The 19379-nt window shown below is 43.0% G+C and overlaps 1 protein-coding gene across 6 annotated transcripts in view; it reads right to left on the bottom strand.

Moving 5' to 3' along the window:
- The window catches only part of MBD5 (methyl-CpG binding domain protein 5), a 600490-nt gene that overhangs the window by 269664 nt on the left and 311447 nt on the right, over window positions 1-19379 (bottom strand). For all 6 annotated transcript variants that reach the window (XM_029605434.1, XM_029605436.1, XM_029605437.1 and 3 more), the window contains one exon: window positions 9155-9257. In XM_029605434.1, the coding sequence (XP_029461294.1) occupies window positions 9155-9257 (103 nt within the window). The remainder of the gene's footprint in view (window positions 1-9154; window positions 9258-19379) is intronic.

The raw sequence follows: 19379 nt of genomic DNA, 5'->3' as shown, positions 1-19379 counted from the left end.
GTCACACTTTGGGAGTGGAGTTAGAGTGGAAAGGGTTGAGCGTGGAGGGGAACAGCAGAGATAGAGGAGAATGGATTAGATAGAGGAGAATGGATTTGGTTGTATTATCCGCACCCCTGTTTTCTGTAAACCGACATGATGTGAACGAGTTCATGAATGCCGGTATAAAAAAACCTTAAATAAATAAATAAATAAATAATGGAGGAGTTAGGGCTTGTTAGGGTAGAGTGAAAGTCTGGCTAGAGAAATAAGGAGAGAAGCAGAAGGGACACTTTCAGTGTTTTTAGGGGAATTCTGCTCAAAACATTTAAAACTCTGCTTGTTTGAATATTAACCTTTCTGCATTACATTTTAAATTAATTATTTTGACCAATATAAAGTATGCAGAACTTTGCATTTTTGTGTGCAGAATTCCCCCAGGAGTAAATTTTTAACAGAGCAATAAGGAAATCTATATACCGTATTTTTCGGACTATAAGGCGCATCGGATTATAAGGCGCATTATCAATGAGCGCTTGCTAAGGCGTCCAGGTTCATATATAAGCCGCACCGGATTATAAGGCGCAGCAGTGGCGTAGCGAAGGGTGGGCGGCCGCCAAGAAAAAAATCGCGTTTAAACGCGCTGATGCTCCTCCTCCTTCCTGTCTGTGCGTCCCCGGAAGTAAACGTTGACGGAGCCGCGTGGGCAGGAAGGAGGGGAAGCATCAGCGCGTGCAGACGTGGAGCAGCACTTGCGTTTACAGACCGTTGCGAATCTCAAGTCGCAACGGCCCGAGCAGAAGAAGAGGTCCGGTAGCAGGGCCACTGCAGAGCCCATCCTGTGGCGACCCGCGAAGAGGAGGCCTAGAGGTGAGTGAGAGCCTGTGCTTGAGCAAGACAGCATGTGGGAGTGAGAGACTGAGTGAATGAATGATTGTATGAGACACAGCATGTGACAGTGAGAGCCAGTGTGTGTGTGTGTGTGTGAGAGAGAGAAATGCATGTGAGAATGAGAACCTGTGTGTTTGAGGGAAGAAGATGGAGAGAAAAGAAACAGAAAAAAAGACAATATAAAGGAGTGGCAGCAGAAAAATTCATATATAAGGCGCACCGGATTATAAGGCGCACTTCCGATTTCTGAGAAAATCGTAGGTTTTTATGTGCGCCTTTTAGTCCGAAAAATACGGTAAATAAAAATGTAAATGTTCATTTGTTCAAAATCTTAAATCTCCGAAAGTTCTTCACCGATTGCTTTGAAATTTTGACACAACGTTGCTTTCGAATACGCTCGTATTTTTATATACCTATATTATATAGATATCACACCTGTGACTGGTAAAAACATGCTTTTTTGGAAAAACAGCACCATCTGTTGGACGTAAAAGCAACAACGCTATCTACAATATAAATGGGCTCTGACCGATGGACCGCAAATGCGCAGTAGAGAGCAGCTCTACCGCGCATGTGCGGACCATAGAGCTCTGCGCTACCTGCTGGGTGTCACAGAGGGGAGGAGGAAAGGGCAGATGAGTCGCCGCTCCAAGAAACGGCTCAGCCTCCGCCGCTGGGGAAGGGGGGAGGGAGTAGGGACTGCCGGACAGTTACACACAGGAGGAGGAAAGGGTAGAAGAGTCACCAAGCCAGTCCGTCCACCGCCGGGGAGGGGGAGGGAGTTGGGATGGCCGGTCAGAGCAAATGCAGTAGAAAGCAGCTGTGAAGAGATCACAAGCAGCTGCAGCCTGCAGCAGCCAAAGCGCAAAGAGCTGAACAGAGAACAGCTCGCCTTCCTCCCCCACCCCCTGAGTCCTGCAGATAAGGAGAAGCCAAGTAAATATCCCGCAACTGCAAGGGGGGGGTGGGGGGGAGAGGGGGAAGGCAGTGCTGTCAAGCCGCCCGTGGGTCTCAGCCACCACGGGAAGAGTTTACATGGGCATCGCTCCACCCCCACTCCCAGCAAACCACCGTCACGAAAGTGAAAGCCAGAGCCCTGCTCCCTCCTCCCTCTCAAGCCCCCGATCGGATTTCTTAAAGGCACAGGTCTCCCAGAAAGAGCAAAGTAAGCTAGGCAACGTGTCCCAAATCTGTTGCAGTGCCTGTCGCCTGCCCTTTGCGAGGGGGGGGGACGGGGGACACGGAGAGTTTTCCTCACTCTCCCAGACACAACAGGCGTGGGAACTTTGCAAGCTCTTGCGAGTGCAAAGACTTAGGTGGAGAGGGGACAAAAATATCACCCGTTTTAACTGTGTGAGAGAGAAGTGTGTTAATGTACGCTGAAGGCGAGTGTGAGTGCCAGACAGAGAGGGAGACTACGTGAGGGATTGTGTATGTGTGTGAGAGGGATTGGGCGTGCATGTGTGAGGGACAGAGGGAGAGTGTATGTGCAAGAGAGAGAGAGAGGAAGCCTATGTAGGGGGCTGTATGAGAGAGAGCCTCTATCCCCCCCAGCTCTCCACTTATAGGTTAGAGTGGAAGGGGTTGAGTGTAGAGGGGAATGGGAGAGCAAAGGAGTTGGGGCCTGTAAGGATAGAGTGAAAGGGGTCTGAGCCTGTCCCTCCGCCACCGGGGAAGGGGGGAGGGAGTTGGGATAGCAGGACCATTACACCTTGCGAGATCCCCCTCGGCCACCGCTGCAGCTCCTACCACCGCCACTGCATCTGGCCCTTCGTGGTGCTGGGGGGGAGGAGCGGAGCAGAGCAAAGACGTAGAAGGAGAGGGGACAAAAATCTCGCCTGTTTTAACAGGCTTAATGGCTTGTACTAAATATTTTACGATTCCATTTCAATGTTTCCGATTACATTGTTAAATTGAATTTTCATAGATTTCGATTTATTTATTTCGTGTGACATTGCGTTGGAATTGAGCTGTGTCATTTACCATAACGTTCATTTACTGAGTATAGATTATTTTTTTTCTTTTTTTATTCTTTTTCATTTCTACAATTATGCGGTTTACATCTAGACACGGATTGCTTCTCACATGGACAATTATATGTTGCGTGTTCTAGAATCGGCAAACCAGACAATCTCTATATCTGTACAGACAATGGAGCAACAAAAAATATTGTATACCCAGAAGCACTGTGAAATTAAACATATTAGAAACGTGTGCTTTCTCTTTTCTTTCTTTTCCATTTAACCAGACTGAGCCACAGCAACGCGTGTCCGGGTACAGCTAGTAGCTAATAAAATCAGGAATAAAAAAACCTAATTGAACAAAACACATCTAAAGCAGTCTGGTTTGATGAGAAATGTAAATATCGAAGACAAAAGAGAACATTGTTTAAGATGAAGCACAGAGAGCTCCTCAAGGAAGACTTCCTTGCTGGAGAAGTGAAAAATGAGGATTGAGATCACACTGGGATGTGTGAGTGGAGGACTCTGTGATGGATTGGGGAAAAGAGTTAACTGTGAGAGATCAAAACAAAAATTTCTGTATGCTGTATATTCGGCCCCATCCCATTATTTTTTATCCTGTATATACTATTTAGCATTGTTTATCCTGTATATACTATATAGCATTTTTTTTCTGTTAAATATCATATATATTTTGCAATTCTCCTATACTATCCTATTCACTCAAGTTTAATGCATATATTCCTTCACGTTCCTTGTCAAACGCCTCTGGCGTAATGTTTCTGTTCAATGTACACCAACGTGATATCTTTGATGAACGTTTGAATATAAAAACCATTCAATAAATAAATAAATAAAATATAAAATTAAGATGAAAAATCAGTGAAAATTAAATAGCTTTTTTAAAACGTGGGATTTCCTTTTGTAAATTGGTTCAAATTTAAAATTTATTTATTTATTTATTTAAAGAGTCTTCTATACCGATGTTAGTCGAAACATCACCTCGGTTTACATGGAACAAAAGCAACGGAAATTACAAGTAACAGGGGAAGGGTAGGGGTACAAAAAACCAATAGGAGAGCAGAGAAGCATAGGAACAATTAACAAGTGAACTATAATGTCATAAGAAAAAGTTCATAGTCGAATTCAGGTCATGATCCATCACAATTCAATATTCATCAAGGGTGTTGGGGAAAGGCTTGTTTGAATAGCCAGGTTTTGAGCTGGGCTCTGAATTTGGTGATGCATAATAAATTTGAATTTATTATGCATCACCAAATTTGAATTTATTATTCAAATCATTGAATTTATTATTGCATCACCAAATTCAGAGCTGGGCTCTGAATTTGGTGATGCAAAATAAAGCTCCGTCAATATTGTTACCCATTACTTTTTTCTTATAAAACCATTGGCTGTACAGTTATATTTCCTGCTATAAGTTACATTTTCTGAAATAAAATAGGAATTGCAGCAATGGGTGACAATTATTTACCATGTAGCTATGTATGTTATCGATGTAGCTCTAGCCTAAATTTGGAGACTGCAGGTGTTCTTTAATTTTACTTTACTTCTATTGCTTAATCCCAACCATTATTCGTATGGATAGGTGGTTCTGTGGCACATTAAAGTTAGGTTAATGTTTTTGTTATGGATGTAATGTATGCTAGCCTTAGGTTTTACAATGTATTTTAGTAATGTAGGTTAGCTCTAGGCTTTTATTATATTTTAATTTTTTATTGTATTTATTTGTTGTGAACCGTTTTGATGGATTCTGAGCGACGATATACAAAAAAATGTTAAATAAATAAATAAATAAGAATACACTGTTTTTCTGTTCCTTTAAGTGGCTATATGGGGAGCGTTAACTTCCACGGGACATATGCCATGCAAGTATCTTTGTTCAAACAAATGGTGTTGGAACCCACCAGAGAAGGAGCTATACTCGACTTAGTGCTCACTAATGCAGATAATGTCTCAGATGTCCAGGTGGGCGCCCACCTCAGCAGTAGTGATCATCAAACGGTATGGTTTAATATCACTAAAAGAATAGGGAAAAGAACCACAAAGACCCGAGTTTTACAGTTCAAAAACACAGACTTCGAGGAAATGGGGAAGTACCTGGAGGAAGAACTTAAAGGATGGGAGAACGAGAGAGATGTGGATCAACAGTGGACCAATCTAAAAGGAGCAATCACCAAGGCAACTGCTCTATATGTTAGAAATGTAAAGAAAAGCAAAAGAAAATTGAAACCTATCTGGTTCTCAAAGGAGGTGGCTGACAAAATTAAAGCTAAAAGAATAGCATTCAAGAAATATAAAAGATCCCAAAGGAAGGACCACAAAGAAGAATATTTGTATCAACTGAGGGAGACAAAGAAATTAATCAAGTTGGCAAAAAGTCAAGCAGAAGAGAGGATTGCCAAGGAGATAAAAAATGGTGACAAAACATTTTTCAGATACATCAGCGAAAAGAGAAAGGTCCAAAGTGGTATAGTGAAATTGAAAGGTGGGTAATGATCAATGTGTGGAGAGAGACGAAGAAATGGCAGAAATATTAAACGAATACTTCAGCTCTGTGTTCACTAAAGAAGACCCTGGAGAAGGACCATCTCTACACAACAAGAAACTGGAGGGAAGTGGAATGGATGAAAATCCTTTTACAGTAGAAAATGTGTGGGAAGAGCTAAAGAACCTGAAAGTGGACAAAGCCATGGGGCCTGATGGGATTCATCCAAGGATATTGAGGGAGCTCAGAGATGTTCTGGCGGCTCCACTGTGTGACCTGTTCAATAGATCCCTAGAAACGGGAGTGGTGCCGAGTGATTGGAGAAGAGCGGTGGTGGTCCCGCTTCACAAGAGTGGGAACAGGGAGGAGGCTGGCAACTACAGACCGGTTAGCCTCACTTCGGTGGTGGGAAAAGTAATGGAGTCACTGCTGAAAGAGAGAATAGTGAACTATCTACAGTCCGGAGAATTGATGGACCAGAGGCAACATGGATTCACCAAGGGGAGATCCTGTCAGACAAATCTGATTAACTTTTTTGACTGGGTAACCAAGGAATTGGATCGAGGAAGAGCGCTTGATATCATATACTTGGATTTCAGCAAAGCTTTTGATACGGTTCCGCACAGGAGACTGGTGAATAAAACGAGAAGCTTAGGAGTGAGGGCCGAGGTGGTGACCTGGATTGCAAATTGGCTGACGGACAGAAGACAATGTGTGATGGTAAATGGAACCTTCTCTGAAGAGAGAGCGGTTTTAAGTGGTGTACCGCAAGGATCGGTGTTGGGACCGGTCCTGTTCAATATCTTTGTGAGCGACATTGCGGACGGGATAGAAGGTAAGGTTTGTCTTTTTGCGGATGACACAAAGATCAGCAACAGAGTGGACACGCCGGAAGGAGTGGAGAGAATGAGACGGGATCTAAGGAAACTGGAAGAGTGGTCGAAGATATGGCAGCTCAGATTCAATGCCAAGAAGTGCAAAGTCATGCATATGGGGAGTGGAAATCCGAATGAACTGTATTCGATGGGGGGGGAAAAGCTGATGTGCACGGAGCAGGAGAGGGACCTTGGGGTGATAGTGTCTAATGATATGAAGTCTGCGAAACAATGCGACAAGGCGATAGCAAAAGCCAGAAGAATGCTGGGCTGCATAGAGAGAGGAATATCGAGTAAGAAAAGGGAAGTGATTATTCCCTTGTATAGGTCCTTGGTGAGGCCTCACCTGGAGTACTGTGTTCAGTTCTGGAGACCGTATCTACAAAAAGACAAAGACAAGATGGAAGCGGTACAGAGAAGGGCGACCAAGAAGGTGGAGGATCTTCATCGCATGCCGTACGAGGAGAGATTGAAGAATCTAAATATGTACACCCTGGAGGAAAGGAGGAGCAGAAGTGATATGATACAGACTTTCAGATACTTGAAAGGTTTTAATGATCCAAAGACGACAAACCTGTTCCATAGGAAAAAAATCAGCAGAACCAGGGGTCACGATTTGAAGCTCCAGGGAGGAAGATTCAGAACCAATGTCAGGAAGTATTTCTTCACGGAGAGGGTGGTGGACGCCTGGAATGCCCTTCCGGAGGATGTGGTGAAGACCAGAACTGTGAAGGACTTCAAAGGGGCGTGGGATAAACACTGTGGATCCATAAAGTCAAGAGGCCGCCAATGAAGAGTGGGTGACTCGCCAGAATGACGGCTACTGCCTGGAGACAATACCCTTATTCAATAAACATACACATGCTTACTGTGACTCCAACATCGCTCTAACCTTCAACAGCAAGAGGAAATGTGGAAAAATGGATTTACACTCACAAAGAGGGGAGTAGCTGGCTTGTTACGGCGGTTACTACCCCAAACCAAATAAGCCTGATGCTTCACCTTCAATGCATATACAGCATAGTTCTCTGCTTCCACGGCAGGGGAGAAGAAAAAAGGGTTCGCACTCACAAAGTGGGGAGTAGCTGGCTTGTTACGGCGGTTACTACTACCCCAAACCAATTGTGTCCAATACTTCACATTCGATGCATATCCAGCATGGCTCTCTGCTTCAACGGCATGGGAGAAGACTGATACATCACGCATTTCCAGCATAGCTCCCTGCTTCAACAGCAGGGGAGAAGAAAAACAACCAATAAGGACTGTATAACATAGTCTGGGTAAAACAAATAAGCATGGGTGTAGCTTGCTTATTGCGGCGGTTACTACCCCTAACTAATCAAGCTAGATATTTCAATGGTGGGGGTGGAAGGGAAATAGAACCAAGAGCTAAGAGAAACAGATAAATATGAGACAAAAAAACGTGTGAAGCTTGCTGGGCAGACTGGATGGGCCGTTTGGTCTTCTTCTGCCGTCATTTCTATGTTTCTATGTTTCTATATAGCCCTGTGTATATAAGTGAGTTTATGAGTGGGAGGGAAGGGATAGAGGAAACTCTAAAAAATTCTGAGGTTCTGGTAGAGGGATAGTCTCACTTTTACCATGGATACTGGTATGAAATGGGACTGATCCTAGGTGCTGAGGTCTAGTTTCTTATCAAGAGTATGAGGAGAAAGAATAGACAAAATTGATTACCAGAATAATTTCCTCTCAGAAGAAATCTTAAGCCGATGGAGTCATGGCTACTAGCGGGTAATGACTAGTTTATCAATTGGATTCTGTGGGTTCCTGGAGCTAAGGTAGCTCCAATTGTTTTGTTTGCTGCCATTAAGATTTGGGACCTGTATTCAATGGCTCATCTTTGACCTTTTTTTGAACCATTCACTAATGTTAAGAAAGGGAAAGCAATAGTTTTATTTTATGGACCCTTAACAGGGGATGCAATAATAATTTCCCCTTGCACTGGAGCCTTAACATAGCAAAATGCTTTTAAGCCATATATTTTATCTGGTCAGAGACACATGATTATAAATTTGATAAGGTATTTATGAGCTCAGCACCAAAGGTAGTCCCTTTGCACTGTAAAAAAAAATGTGGCTTGCCTGTGTGCACTTTAAGAGAGCAATTAATTGTAATTTGAAAATTTTATTGTAACATTCAAAAAATTCCTTTGGCTGCAAATGGTCAAACAACCTTGATAGTGACAAGGTTACATTCAAAGTACACAGGCTCAATGAAATAAAATCAGATAGGAAGCAGATTTGATGGGCAGCATTCAACAAATTCCAAGATTTATCTGAAGTCAGTCAATTTTTGCTTTAGTTTTGAAAAATAGTACAATATGCCAATTAAAATTAATTTGATACAGATAAGGATATTGTATTTGTTTAAATATTTTAACCTCCTGTTCAAAATCTGTGGAAAAAATATTTTGAAGAGCCAGTATTACAGTCATTTCTATTGCTCAGACAAAACAGTTTCATGACTATAAAAGCAAAACATTTAGAGAGCCCCTAAATTTAGCATTTAAGTTAGGTATACAAGGTAAGAGCCAGCTTTCAGTCAAACTTAGGGACCTAAATTTCTGACTGAAAATTAACCTAAATTTAGGCTTGACATTCATTTGCTTAGATTCAGGCTCCTAATTTAGGTGCCTACTGCTGAAAAGCAGTGCTAAGAACCTAACTTTTCTTTGCCAGACCTTATACTACCCTTGTAGCCACCCACATTTTAGACTCTTAGTGAAGCTAGGCACCTATATTTAGGAATTCAGCCCTAGCAAATTTTCAAAAAAGTCAATTTATGAGCCTAACTCCCCAAATTAGGCATCTATATCCTTCGAAAATTTACCTCATAGACTAGAAACATATTCAACTAAATTAAAACAATTTTAAAATTACTCTGCTTCTGTAATAAATCAAATTCCTTTCTCAGTTTCTTACCTTGGGAAGAATGAGGGGACATTCTAAGCCACACTTGCAAGTTCCATCACTTAGCAGGTATGTTTTAACCTGCTCTAAGCAGGCCAACAGAAAACCACTGGGACTAAAAGAAACAAACAAATAAATGTTTTTAAAACACATTTATATAACTGCATAATCAGTATAATAATAAAAATGTTTTACAAATAAGTACTCATAACCATAACAAAGAAAACATAATAAAACAAGTATAAAAAACAGAACTATACCTAAATATAGATATATGTTTTAAGATAAAGGCTCATATATACATTTCTACTATGTCACATAAAAAGTTGCAGGTAGGTAGGAAGTATGGGATGAGAAAAGAACTGCAGGGATAGAAAGTATTTATTCCTGAAGGGATACTAGTGTGCATTGTTTTCATTTTTGGCTATTTTTTACCATAAAGCATTACCTCATACTATTAAAAAATAATGAATAAGCCTGGTTTCATGAACTGACATTAAAATGCAGCAAATGATGATGGAGATATACAAGTACTACTATAAAAAGACTTGGAAAAAAAATCATAATCATTAACACATTTAGTCAATAGCAAATTTGTTTATTTATTTAATGAGTTTTTTTATACCGGTATTCGTGGGTACATCATATCGGTTTACAGAGAACATAACGAGAAATTACAAAAAAACAAGGGAGGGGAAAACAGGGTGAGCACCAGGATACATAGAATATTGTATCATTAATTGACAATAAAAGTGTCATAAAAAACAAAGGAGATAGAGTACTGTACAAAGGAAGAACAGAGCAGTCTTGAATTATGTAAATAGGAGATGGATGGTACAAAAATGGAACATCATCATAAAATATAATACAAAATAATGCATATACGAAGAGAGTGGAAAAAAATGGATGGATGGTTCAATGTGGTACAACATAATTCAATATGGTATGACATGACATCCACTGTAAACATATTGTTCAACTGATCTACAGAATGACTTATGCAATATATAAAACCAGTAATCATGTCTACTGAATACATTCATAAGAATTTTGTTTCAGATTTTTTCAAGTGAAAAAAGCTCTAGTTTCACATTGATGTTTTATCTTTAAAAATACCGAGATAAAAAAAAATCCAGGGCCAGTTTGGTACTGGAGCAAATCATATATATACACACCCTTTAGCCTCCTCTCTAAAGTTAAAATTCCTAGCAGTTGTCTTTTTTTTTCATATGGTAAATCTTCCATTCCTGTAAATATCGTAGCTGTTCTTCCTAATATATATATATTTTTTTTAACTCCACTATATCCCTCTGAAAATAGTCCAGTTAAAGTCTCTCTAAGAATTTATACAATTGTAGAGTAACAGTACTGATCTTGTATGTAATTATACTGTTTATTTATTCTTGCTATTGTATATTTAATGCCTTGCCATTTAGTAGTGCAGTATAATTTAGTTATGCCTCTGCTTTGTTTTTGAGGGATGCTTTGTGATAGTTATTTTTTTAACCTGCAGGACTTGTAAGTTGCAAACAGATACCTTGAGGGAATTTTATATAGTTACATACAATGTTGGTGTAAATCAAGAAATTGAAAACACTAAGGGGTAGATTTTAAAAGCTCTACGCGCGCCAGGCCTAAAGCCCCGGGACGCTTCTAATCTGTAATGTTTAAGGAAGGACTGCAAGGACGATCAAGTAGGTACTTTACAGATATTCTCTGGGGACACTAAAAAAGACTTTGCCCAAGACAACAGCTGAGTCTTCGTGGAATGAGCATGAAACACCTCTGGTGCCTGTTGGCCCATTTAGCAAGTTATGCCAATGCAATTGCCTCCTTAATCCATCTGGCCAGGATAGTCTAAGAAGCTGCTTTACCTTCACAAGGCACAGCAAACTGCACAAATCTGTCCATTTTCTGAAAGGGATTCATCACCTTCAGATGCCTGAGAAGCATGCAATGGATGTTGGCTATCCTTGCCGCAACACTCGCTCTGTCAGCAGGCTGGAAGTAAGATAGACTAGTTCAAATGAAAAAGAAACAGAATTGGGAAAAAGGATGGAACCAGATGGAAGGTAACTGATTCAACAGAAAAAAACTGAAAGGGGTCCTTGCAAGATAGAGCCCTCAACTATGAAAATCCATCTGGTAGAACAGCTAGCTACCAGATAAAAAAAAACTTTCAAGCAGAGATCCTTTAGCGAAGTCTGTTTCACTGGTGCAAAGGGAGAACTTGCCACTACTACTTCTATAGCTCTACTTGACGTACGCAGGGCTGTATAAAAACATATAAAAGAGACAGTCCCTGCAATGTAGAGCTTATAATCTGATATAAAAAATAAATATATATGGCAAAAGAGACTTTGGGAATTACTTTTTAAGAAAATGGTTAAAATGAATAAGGCTATGAGGAGGATAATTAGCTTTTAAAATTTAAAAGCAGCCTCAAAAAGGTGGGTTTTTAGACTGGATTTAAAAAAGACAAGAGAGGGATAATGAAGCACCAACACATGAAGTCTATTCCAAGCATATGGTGCAGCCAGGTGTAAAACACAGAGTCGGAAATTGGTGGTAGAGCAGAAGGGCACAGATAGGAGTGACTTGCCAGATGAGTGGAGTACATGAGGAGGAGTATAGGAAGAGATGAAAAGTAGTGAGGAGTTGCAGAATGAAGGGTCTTGTAGGTAAGAGAAGTTTGAACTGTATGCAGAAACAGATAGGGAGCCAATGTTGTGATTTGAGAAGAGAGATTATATGAGTGTAGTGACTTTGGTGAACGTTAAGTCACGCAGCTGAATTTTGGATATATTGAAGTGGTGAGAGATGGTTAACTGGGAGACCTGTGAGGAGCAGGATTGTAGTAGTCTAAGGAGGAGGTAGTGAGAGAGTGGATACGGGTTCTCGTAGTGTATTCAGAAAGGAAGGGACACATTCTGGTGATATTATACAGAAAGAAATGACATTTTGTGTTTTGATATATGTACAGAAGCAGAGAGAGGAGTTAAAGATGACTCCTAAGTTGAAACTGGGAGGATTATAGCATTGTCCACAGAAATAGCAAAAAGAGGAAGAAGGCAAGTGAGTTGAGGGGTGGGGGAGTTAAGAAGCTCAGTCTTGACCATGGTAAGTTTAAGGTGACGGTGGGACATCCAGACAACAACGTCAGACAAGCAGGCTGAGCTTTGGGACTAGATTCCTGATGAAATTTCTGGTGTAGAGAGCTAAATCTGGGAATTATCAGCATTAAGATAGTATTGAAAGCCATGAGAGGAGATCAGAGCACCAAGGGAACCAGTATACAGAGAGAAAAAGGCCTAGGATAGAACCCTGAGGCACACCAATTGATAGTGAGATGGAAAGTCATACTAAAAGTGAGATGGGAGAGAAAAGAAAAGAACCAAGACAGCACAGAGTCCTTAAATCCAAGTGAGAACAGTTTCAAGGAGTAGCTGGTGATCAGTGTCAAAAGCAGCAGACAGGTCAAGCAGAATAAGGACTGAGTAAAAGCCTTTGGCTTTAGCCATAAACAGGTCATTGGAGACTGACAAGGACTGCTTCTGTAAAATGTAGAGGGCAAAAAATAGATTGCAGTGGATTGAGAATGGCTTGAGAAAGTCAAGACAGCAGTGGTGAGCAGCATGGTTTAGTTTGGAAGCAAAAGAAAGGAGGGAGATGGAACAGTAGTCAGTAGGGCAGGTAGGGTCTTGTGAGGGTTTTTGAGGAGTGGTGTGATCACAACATGCTTGAAGGCAGTGGGAACAGCAGCAGTGGAAAGAGACTAATCATGTAACAGATGGAAGGGATGACTGCAGGCAGTGGCGGATTCCCGCTGACGACCGGCCCGGGGATTCACCGCCCAGGCCGGCCCAGGCGATACCAGTGGTTTGCCGAGCGCGGCTCTGTCACGGCCACGCTCGGCAGACCACGTGACTAGCACGACCGGCCCACCAGGGGGATGCCCGATCCCCCGATAGGCCAATCCACTCCTGACTGCAGGGGAAACAGAGTTCAGGAGCTGGCTGGGAATGAGGTCTTAGGAACAAGTAGTGACATTGGAGGAGGGGCAGTTTAATCCACTGTGATTTCAGAAAAGGAAGAGAGTGTGGGGATAGGTATAGGGGGAAGGATAGAGGAAAGAAGTAGAGGAGAAAGGAGTAGAGTTGATCTGGTTGAGAACTTAAGTAATTCTGTAAACCTTGTTATGGAAGTAGTCAGTCAGTCTGGGCAGAGAGCGAAGGAGGGGGGTTGGCGAAGGGAGGGAACTGAATGTGGCAAAAGATGGTGAGCACTGGAAGCAAGAGGGCTTTGTCAGATGGACATAATAGTCTTGCTTGGTAAGTGCAATAGCAGACTGGAAGGAAGTCAGAGACAATCTGCAGAGCATGCACATGGACGTAGCAAGCGAATTCTGGAGTGAGCCAAGGTTAGGGTTTGGTGCACCTTAAAGGATGGGTAAGGGGAGGGGCAAGAGTGTCTAAAGCAAAGAAGAGTATAATGATGTAAGAAGAAACTGCCTCATCAATTGATTCTGACAATATAGTGGAAGAAAGGAGAGGAGAAATGAGACATTAGTGGAGAGGATGTAAGGGTTGGCAGACTAGAGATTCCTGAAGGTGATGGTGATGAATGAATGAGGCTGTAGGGGGAGGTGATTTAGTGTGAAAGTTATCAGATGGTGGTCTGAGAGGGGAAGAATTGGGGAGGAAAAATCAGAGACAGCAGCTGGAAGAAAGGACAAGGACATGGAAGTGGCCATGCTTGTAAGTAGGGGCATTAGAGCAGAGTTGGAGATCAAATGAGGTGGTTAAGGCAAGGAATTTTGAGGCAAAAGAGTCAGAAAGGTCATTACCATGGAAGTTAAAATCCTTAAGACTATGGGAAGGGGAAGATGGTTAAAGGAAAAAGAAAAACCAAAAAATGGAGCAGGAGAAATTGCACTCCAAATAGTAAATATCCACACATCAAAGGAGATGCAAATGAGTAAATAGGGTCCAAGCATAAATCAGTTTATAAAGAAAAGGTATTTCAAATTTATTTTTTACATTAATTTAAATCAGCAACTCCATTGCTCATCTGTGAAAACTATACAGTTCTCAACCGGGTCCCCTGACACAGATCCTGTGTTTCGCTAGAAGGCTGCGTCAGGAGGGACAGTAATCAGTGAGTGTTTCAACAACTTATATACAGAGCCACATCTGAATAGACAAGGAGAGCCTATGAATGTCAAAAATAAATTTGAAATAACTTTTCTTTATAAACTGACTTATGCTTGGACCCTGTTTACTCATTTGCATCTCCTTTGATCAAGGAAAAAGAAAGCCAGGAATCAAATTTGCTGAGATTTACCAGGGATCTAAAATGACAACTACCTGGAAAGGTAGTGGGCCTCAAAGGAAGAAAAACAGTGGGATTGAGATGGAAGAAAGGGTTGAAACCTACAGGAGGGGAGAACAGCAGTTCAACAATTTCAACACCTCCATAGCATACTATGTGAGGTGTATGGGAGAAGAGATTACGTCCATTACAAAGAACAGCAAATGAAGCAGAGTCCTCAGCGGAAAGCCGGATCTCAGAAAATGAAGAATATGAGCACTGAGAAGTCATGAATGTAGGCAAGTTTATTGGATATAGAGTGGCCATTTCACAGGGAGCATGAGAAAGGAAGAGAAGAGGGAGGAGAAGGGGAATAAAGACAAAGAATGAAGAAGTAGTGGTTTGAAATGCACAGATAGGGTGAAAGTTGCCTTGGAGGGCCAGGATTGGGATTGATATTCCCAGCTGAGAGTAGGAGGAACAGGAAAATATAGAGAAGAGAGTCAGAGATGTGATGATAGTAATGAAGATGAGAGGCTATCACGGAATGTGGAAGGGCTGGATAACAAGAAGAAACTTTGAAACTTAAGAGCAGACATGGCAGTAGACAGAATGGCAGGTGAGGTAAAGAATGTAGAGAATGGGAATAGTGGCCTTGGTGTCAGTAGTGGTTTGTAGCAGGGAATACGATTTATTTATTTGTGAACATTTGATATTCTGCCTTTTCCCAAAGTTGGTCCCAAGGCAGAAACAATAAATTTAAATGAACAGAAGCATTAAAACAGCTTACAACTGAATGAGAATTGGGATCAAGCATAGGAAAACCCATTTGTGAATGGTTTGAAGGCACAGTTGTGTCCCTGTTGTGTAAAATACAATCCCTCATCAACAGTTCAGGAAGTTGGGCCAATGATGTGGGTCTTAGGGAAAGGCCTGTCTGAAAAGCCATGCCTTAGATTTTTTCTGAACTCAAGGTAGCATGGCTCCAGGTGCAGGGTTAGTGGTACTTTGTTCCAAAATTTTGGTGGGGATTGGGGAGATTGGGATTGATTCTGATTGGGGAAGATTAGCATCAAGAAAAGTAGATCTAATGGAGCCACAGGAAATAAAGAGAGGGAAAATCTACAAACTTAATGCTGTGGTGTTCACCTCCTGGCTTTAAGAACCACATTAAGGTGCCACTGAGGGACCAAGGGCCTGATAGGGGACACATATGCTTAATGCTCAGAGGAAGTAAGCTACATCCTGATACACTGCTATAGAGACATCTCTAACCTGACCTCTGGAGCAAGTATTAACTACAATCTGAACCTTCAGAGAATTAATCGCCAGTCCCTTATCCAAGTGTAACACCTGGGTCTCGGATAGCTTTTAGATGTTGAATCACAGGGTTCACTAACAGGCGCACAAATTAAATTTATCTTTAAACTTGGGAAGCAATACAACATGACAGCCTGATCTCTCAGAGAAACAGAATTCCCACACTGATAGGTGTTCCAAAAAACTTTAGCTTTATTTGTGAAAAAAAAGATCACTACAATTCAGAAGTGAGGACATTTCCAGCCCAGTGATCACGCAGAGCAGGATTCAGTAGCACAAAAGACTTGCAACAGCAGAATACAAAAAGACATACAATAGTCCACCTGCAGACCTCCTGATTTCTCACACTTGTTTCTGGCACCCGTAATTTATACAAGCTGAAACAGGTGAAACTGCTGAACTCCCAAGCTCAGCAAACTGAATAGTTGTCAGCAGCTCCTGAACCAGAACTTTCTCTTAGTCTCTCACAGACTCTTTTTAGACTTTTTTCACTCTATTCATTAAAAGTCTCATTTCTTCCATACAGACATACAACAAATGACAAGATTTAAAGACACAGTAGCATACTTTTAAACCATACTCTCCAACATTATTATTTTTTCTGCAAAAGGAAAACTATGGGATATTCAAAAAATATCCTTTTATATAAATTAGCCAGATAGTTATCTGACTACCTTAGATGGGATATTCAGCAGCATGGCTACTTAGCCGGATAAGTATTACTTGGCTAAGTTTAGACCTGCTATTGAGAAGGTCTATCTTAGCCACACAATTTAACCAGTTAAGGCTCAATATCGCTACTTAGCCAGATAACTTATCCGTTGCGCCATACGGTGGTCGTTAATTAAGCCCGATTTAACCAGATAAATGCCTTTTCAGTACCAGCCTCTAAGCAATTTTTGTAACATATGGGTGTTACACAAGCTTCTGTGAAAAAAGATCAAAATAATGACAATGTCAGTCCTCCAGGGAAATATTGCCAACTTTCTACAGAAATTCTCAAAAAAAACACCACATTCAAACATGCACCAAGGAGGTTAAGTTTTTATGAGCTTTCAGTATGGTTGCGATAACTGAAGGGGGAATATTCCTTCCTATGCAAATGTCGCCGCTTTACAGATTTCTGCAGGTGACAGCATCCTGGATTCCGCCCAGGATGCCGCTTGTGCTCTGGTAGAATGAGCCTTGACCTGTAGAGGCGGAGACTTCCCGGCCTCCACGTAAGCTGCTCGGATAACTTCTTTAATCCAGCGGGCGATGGTGGGCCGAGAGGCCGCTTCCCCTTGTCGTTTCCCGCTGTACAGGACGAACAGATGGTCTGTCTTTCGTAGTTCTTGTGTCACTTCCAGATATCTAGGCAGCAGTCTGCCTATGTCGAGATGGCGTAGCAAACGTCCTTCTTCAGATTTCTTCAAACCTGCCGTGGTAGGCAAGGATATAGTCTGATTAAGGTGAAATTGTGAAACCACTTTAGGTAAAAAGGAGGGAACCGTGCGAAGATGGATAGCCTCTGGGGTGATTCTCAGAAAGGAATCACGGCAGGACAGTGCTTGTAGCTCTGAGACGCGGCGTGCGGAACACACCGCCAATAAGAACACCATCTTCAAGGTTAGAGAACGGAGAGACAGGCCCCGAAGGGGTCTGAAGGTGGATCCCCGCGAGGAAATCCAAAACAAGGTTGAGGTTCCATAAGGGCACAGGCCACTTCAGTGGCGGACGAATATGCTTGACTCCTTGCAGGAAGCGAGAAACATCTGGGTGCTTGGCAATGGTCTTGCCATCCCTCCTGGGGCCATAGCAAGACAGTGCAGCCACCTGAACCTTTATGGAGCTGAGGGAGAGACCCTTCTGAAGCCCATCTTGCAGGAAATCCAACACAATAGGGATCGTGGTCACATGTGGATTGGTGCCATGAGTGTCGCACCATGCTTCAAATACTCTCCAGATCCTTACATAGGTGAGGGATGTCGAAAACTTGCGAGCTCGGAGGAGTGTATCTATCACGGGCTCCGAGTAACCTCTTTTCTTCAGTCTAGCCCTCTCAATGGCCATACCGTAAGAGAGAATTGAGCTGGATCCTCGTGGAGGATGGGACCTTGACGTAGAAGGTCCCGGAGAGGAGGCAGGGGAAGGGGCTCCCCTGCCAGTAGTCTTCTCATGTCCGCATACCAGGGTCTTCTTGGCCAGTCTGGTGCCACTAGAAGAACTAGCCCCCGGTGTTTCTGAATCTTGTGGATGATGGCGCCCAGCAGAGGCCACGGAGGAAAGGTGTATAGCAGAGCCCCTGGAGGCTACGGCTGAACCAGGGCATCGATTCCGTGGGAGAACGGATCGCGCTTGCGGCTGAAGTATCTGGGTACTTAAGCATTGGACTTGTCCGCCAGTAAATCCATGTCCGGAATCCCCCAGTGATCCACAATCATCTGGAAGGCTGTGGGTGACAGCTGCCACTCTCCCAGATTTAGACGTTCTCTGCTGAGGAAGTCTGCCGTGGTGTTGTCCTTCCCGGCAATGTGGACGGCGGAGATGTCCTGAAGATTCGCCTCTGCCCAAACCATCAGAGGGGCGATCTCCAGAGATACTTGTCAGCTTCTGGTTCCGCCCTGACGGTTGATGTATGCCACCGTGGTGACGTTGTCTGACATCACTCTGACTGCTCTGTTCTTCAGTTTGTGAGCAAATCGAAGGCATGCCAATCGGACTGCCCGAGCCTCTAGACGGTTGATGTTCCACGCTGACTCTTCTCCGCGCCACCGCCCTTGTGCGGTGAGTCCTTCGCAATGTGCTCCCCAGCCGCTCAGGCTGGCATCTGTGGTGAGCAGAGTCTACGTGGGGGAGGACATCCTCGACCCCTTGCTCATGTGGTCGGACTGCAGCCACCACCGTAACTGTGTCCGGACTCTGGCAGGCAGAGATAGGTGCGTGGAATAGTTCCGTAGACGAGGGTTCCAGCGAGAGAGCAGGGAGTGTTGTAGAGGTCTCATATGGGCCCTGCCCAAGGTACCACTTCCAGGGTGGATGCCATGTGACCAAGAACCTGCAGATAATCCCAAGCTATGGGCCGACTGGCTCCCATCAAGTACTGAATACGCGTCTGAAGTTTCAACCTTCTCTTGGCAGTGAGACTGTGTCTGCCTGCGTGTTGAACTGTACTCCCAGGTATTCCAGTGACTGGGAAGGCTGTAGGCAACTCTTGCTGAGGTTGATTACCCAGCCCAAGCTTTCCAGAAGGGCGATCACTCTGTCGGTTGTCCGATGACTCTCCTCTCGTGATTTCGCCCTGATCAGCCAATCGTCTAGGTAGGAATGGACCAGAATTCCTTCTCGCCTGAGGGCTGCTGCTACCACGACAACCACCTTGGTGAAGGTCCGCGGTGACGTGGCCAATCCGAAGGGCAGAGCCCGGAATTGGAAGTGGTGACCCAAAACCTTGAAGCGTAGGTAGCGCTGATGATCCGGATGGATCGGGATATGCAGGTAGGCTTCCGACAAGTCTAATGCCATGAGGAATTCTCCTGGCTGTACTGCGGTCTTGACGGAGCGCAGAGTTTCCATGCGAAACTTCGGGACCCGTAAGTATCGACTGACGGACTTGAGGTCCAGTACA

Source organism: Rhinatrema bivittatum, chromosome 6, assembly GCF_901001135.1.
Source record: "Rhinatrema bivittatum chromosome 6, aRhiBiv1.1, whole genome shotgun sequence".
NCBI classification, from domain to species: Eukaryota; Metazoa; Chordata; class Amphibia; order Gymnophiona; family Rhinatrematidae; genus Rhinatrema; species Rhinatrema bivittatum.
Note: the sequence above shows the minus strand (reverse complement) of the source record. Positions and strands in the feature narration are given on the sequence as shown.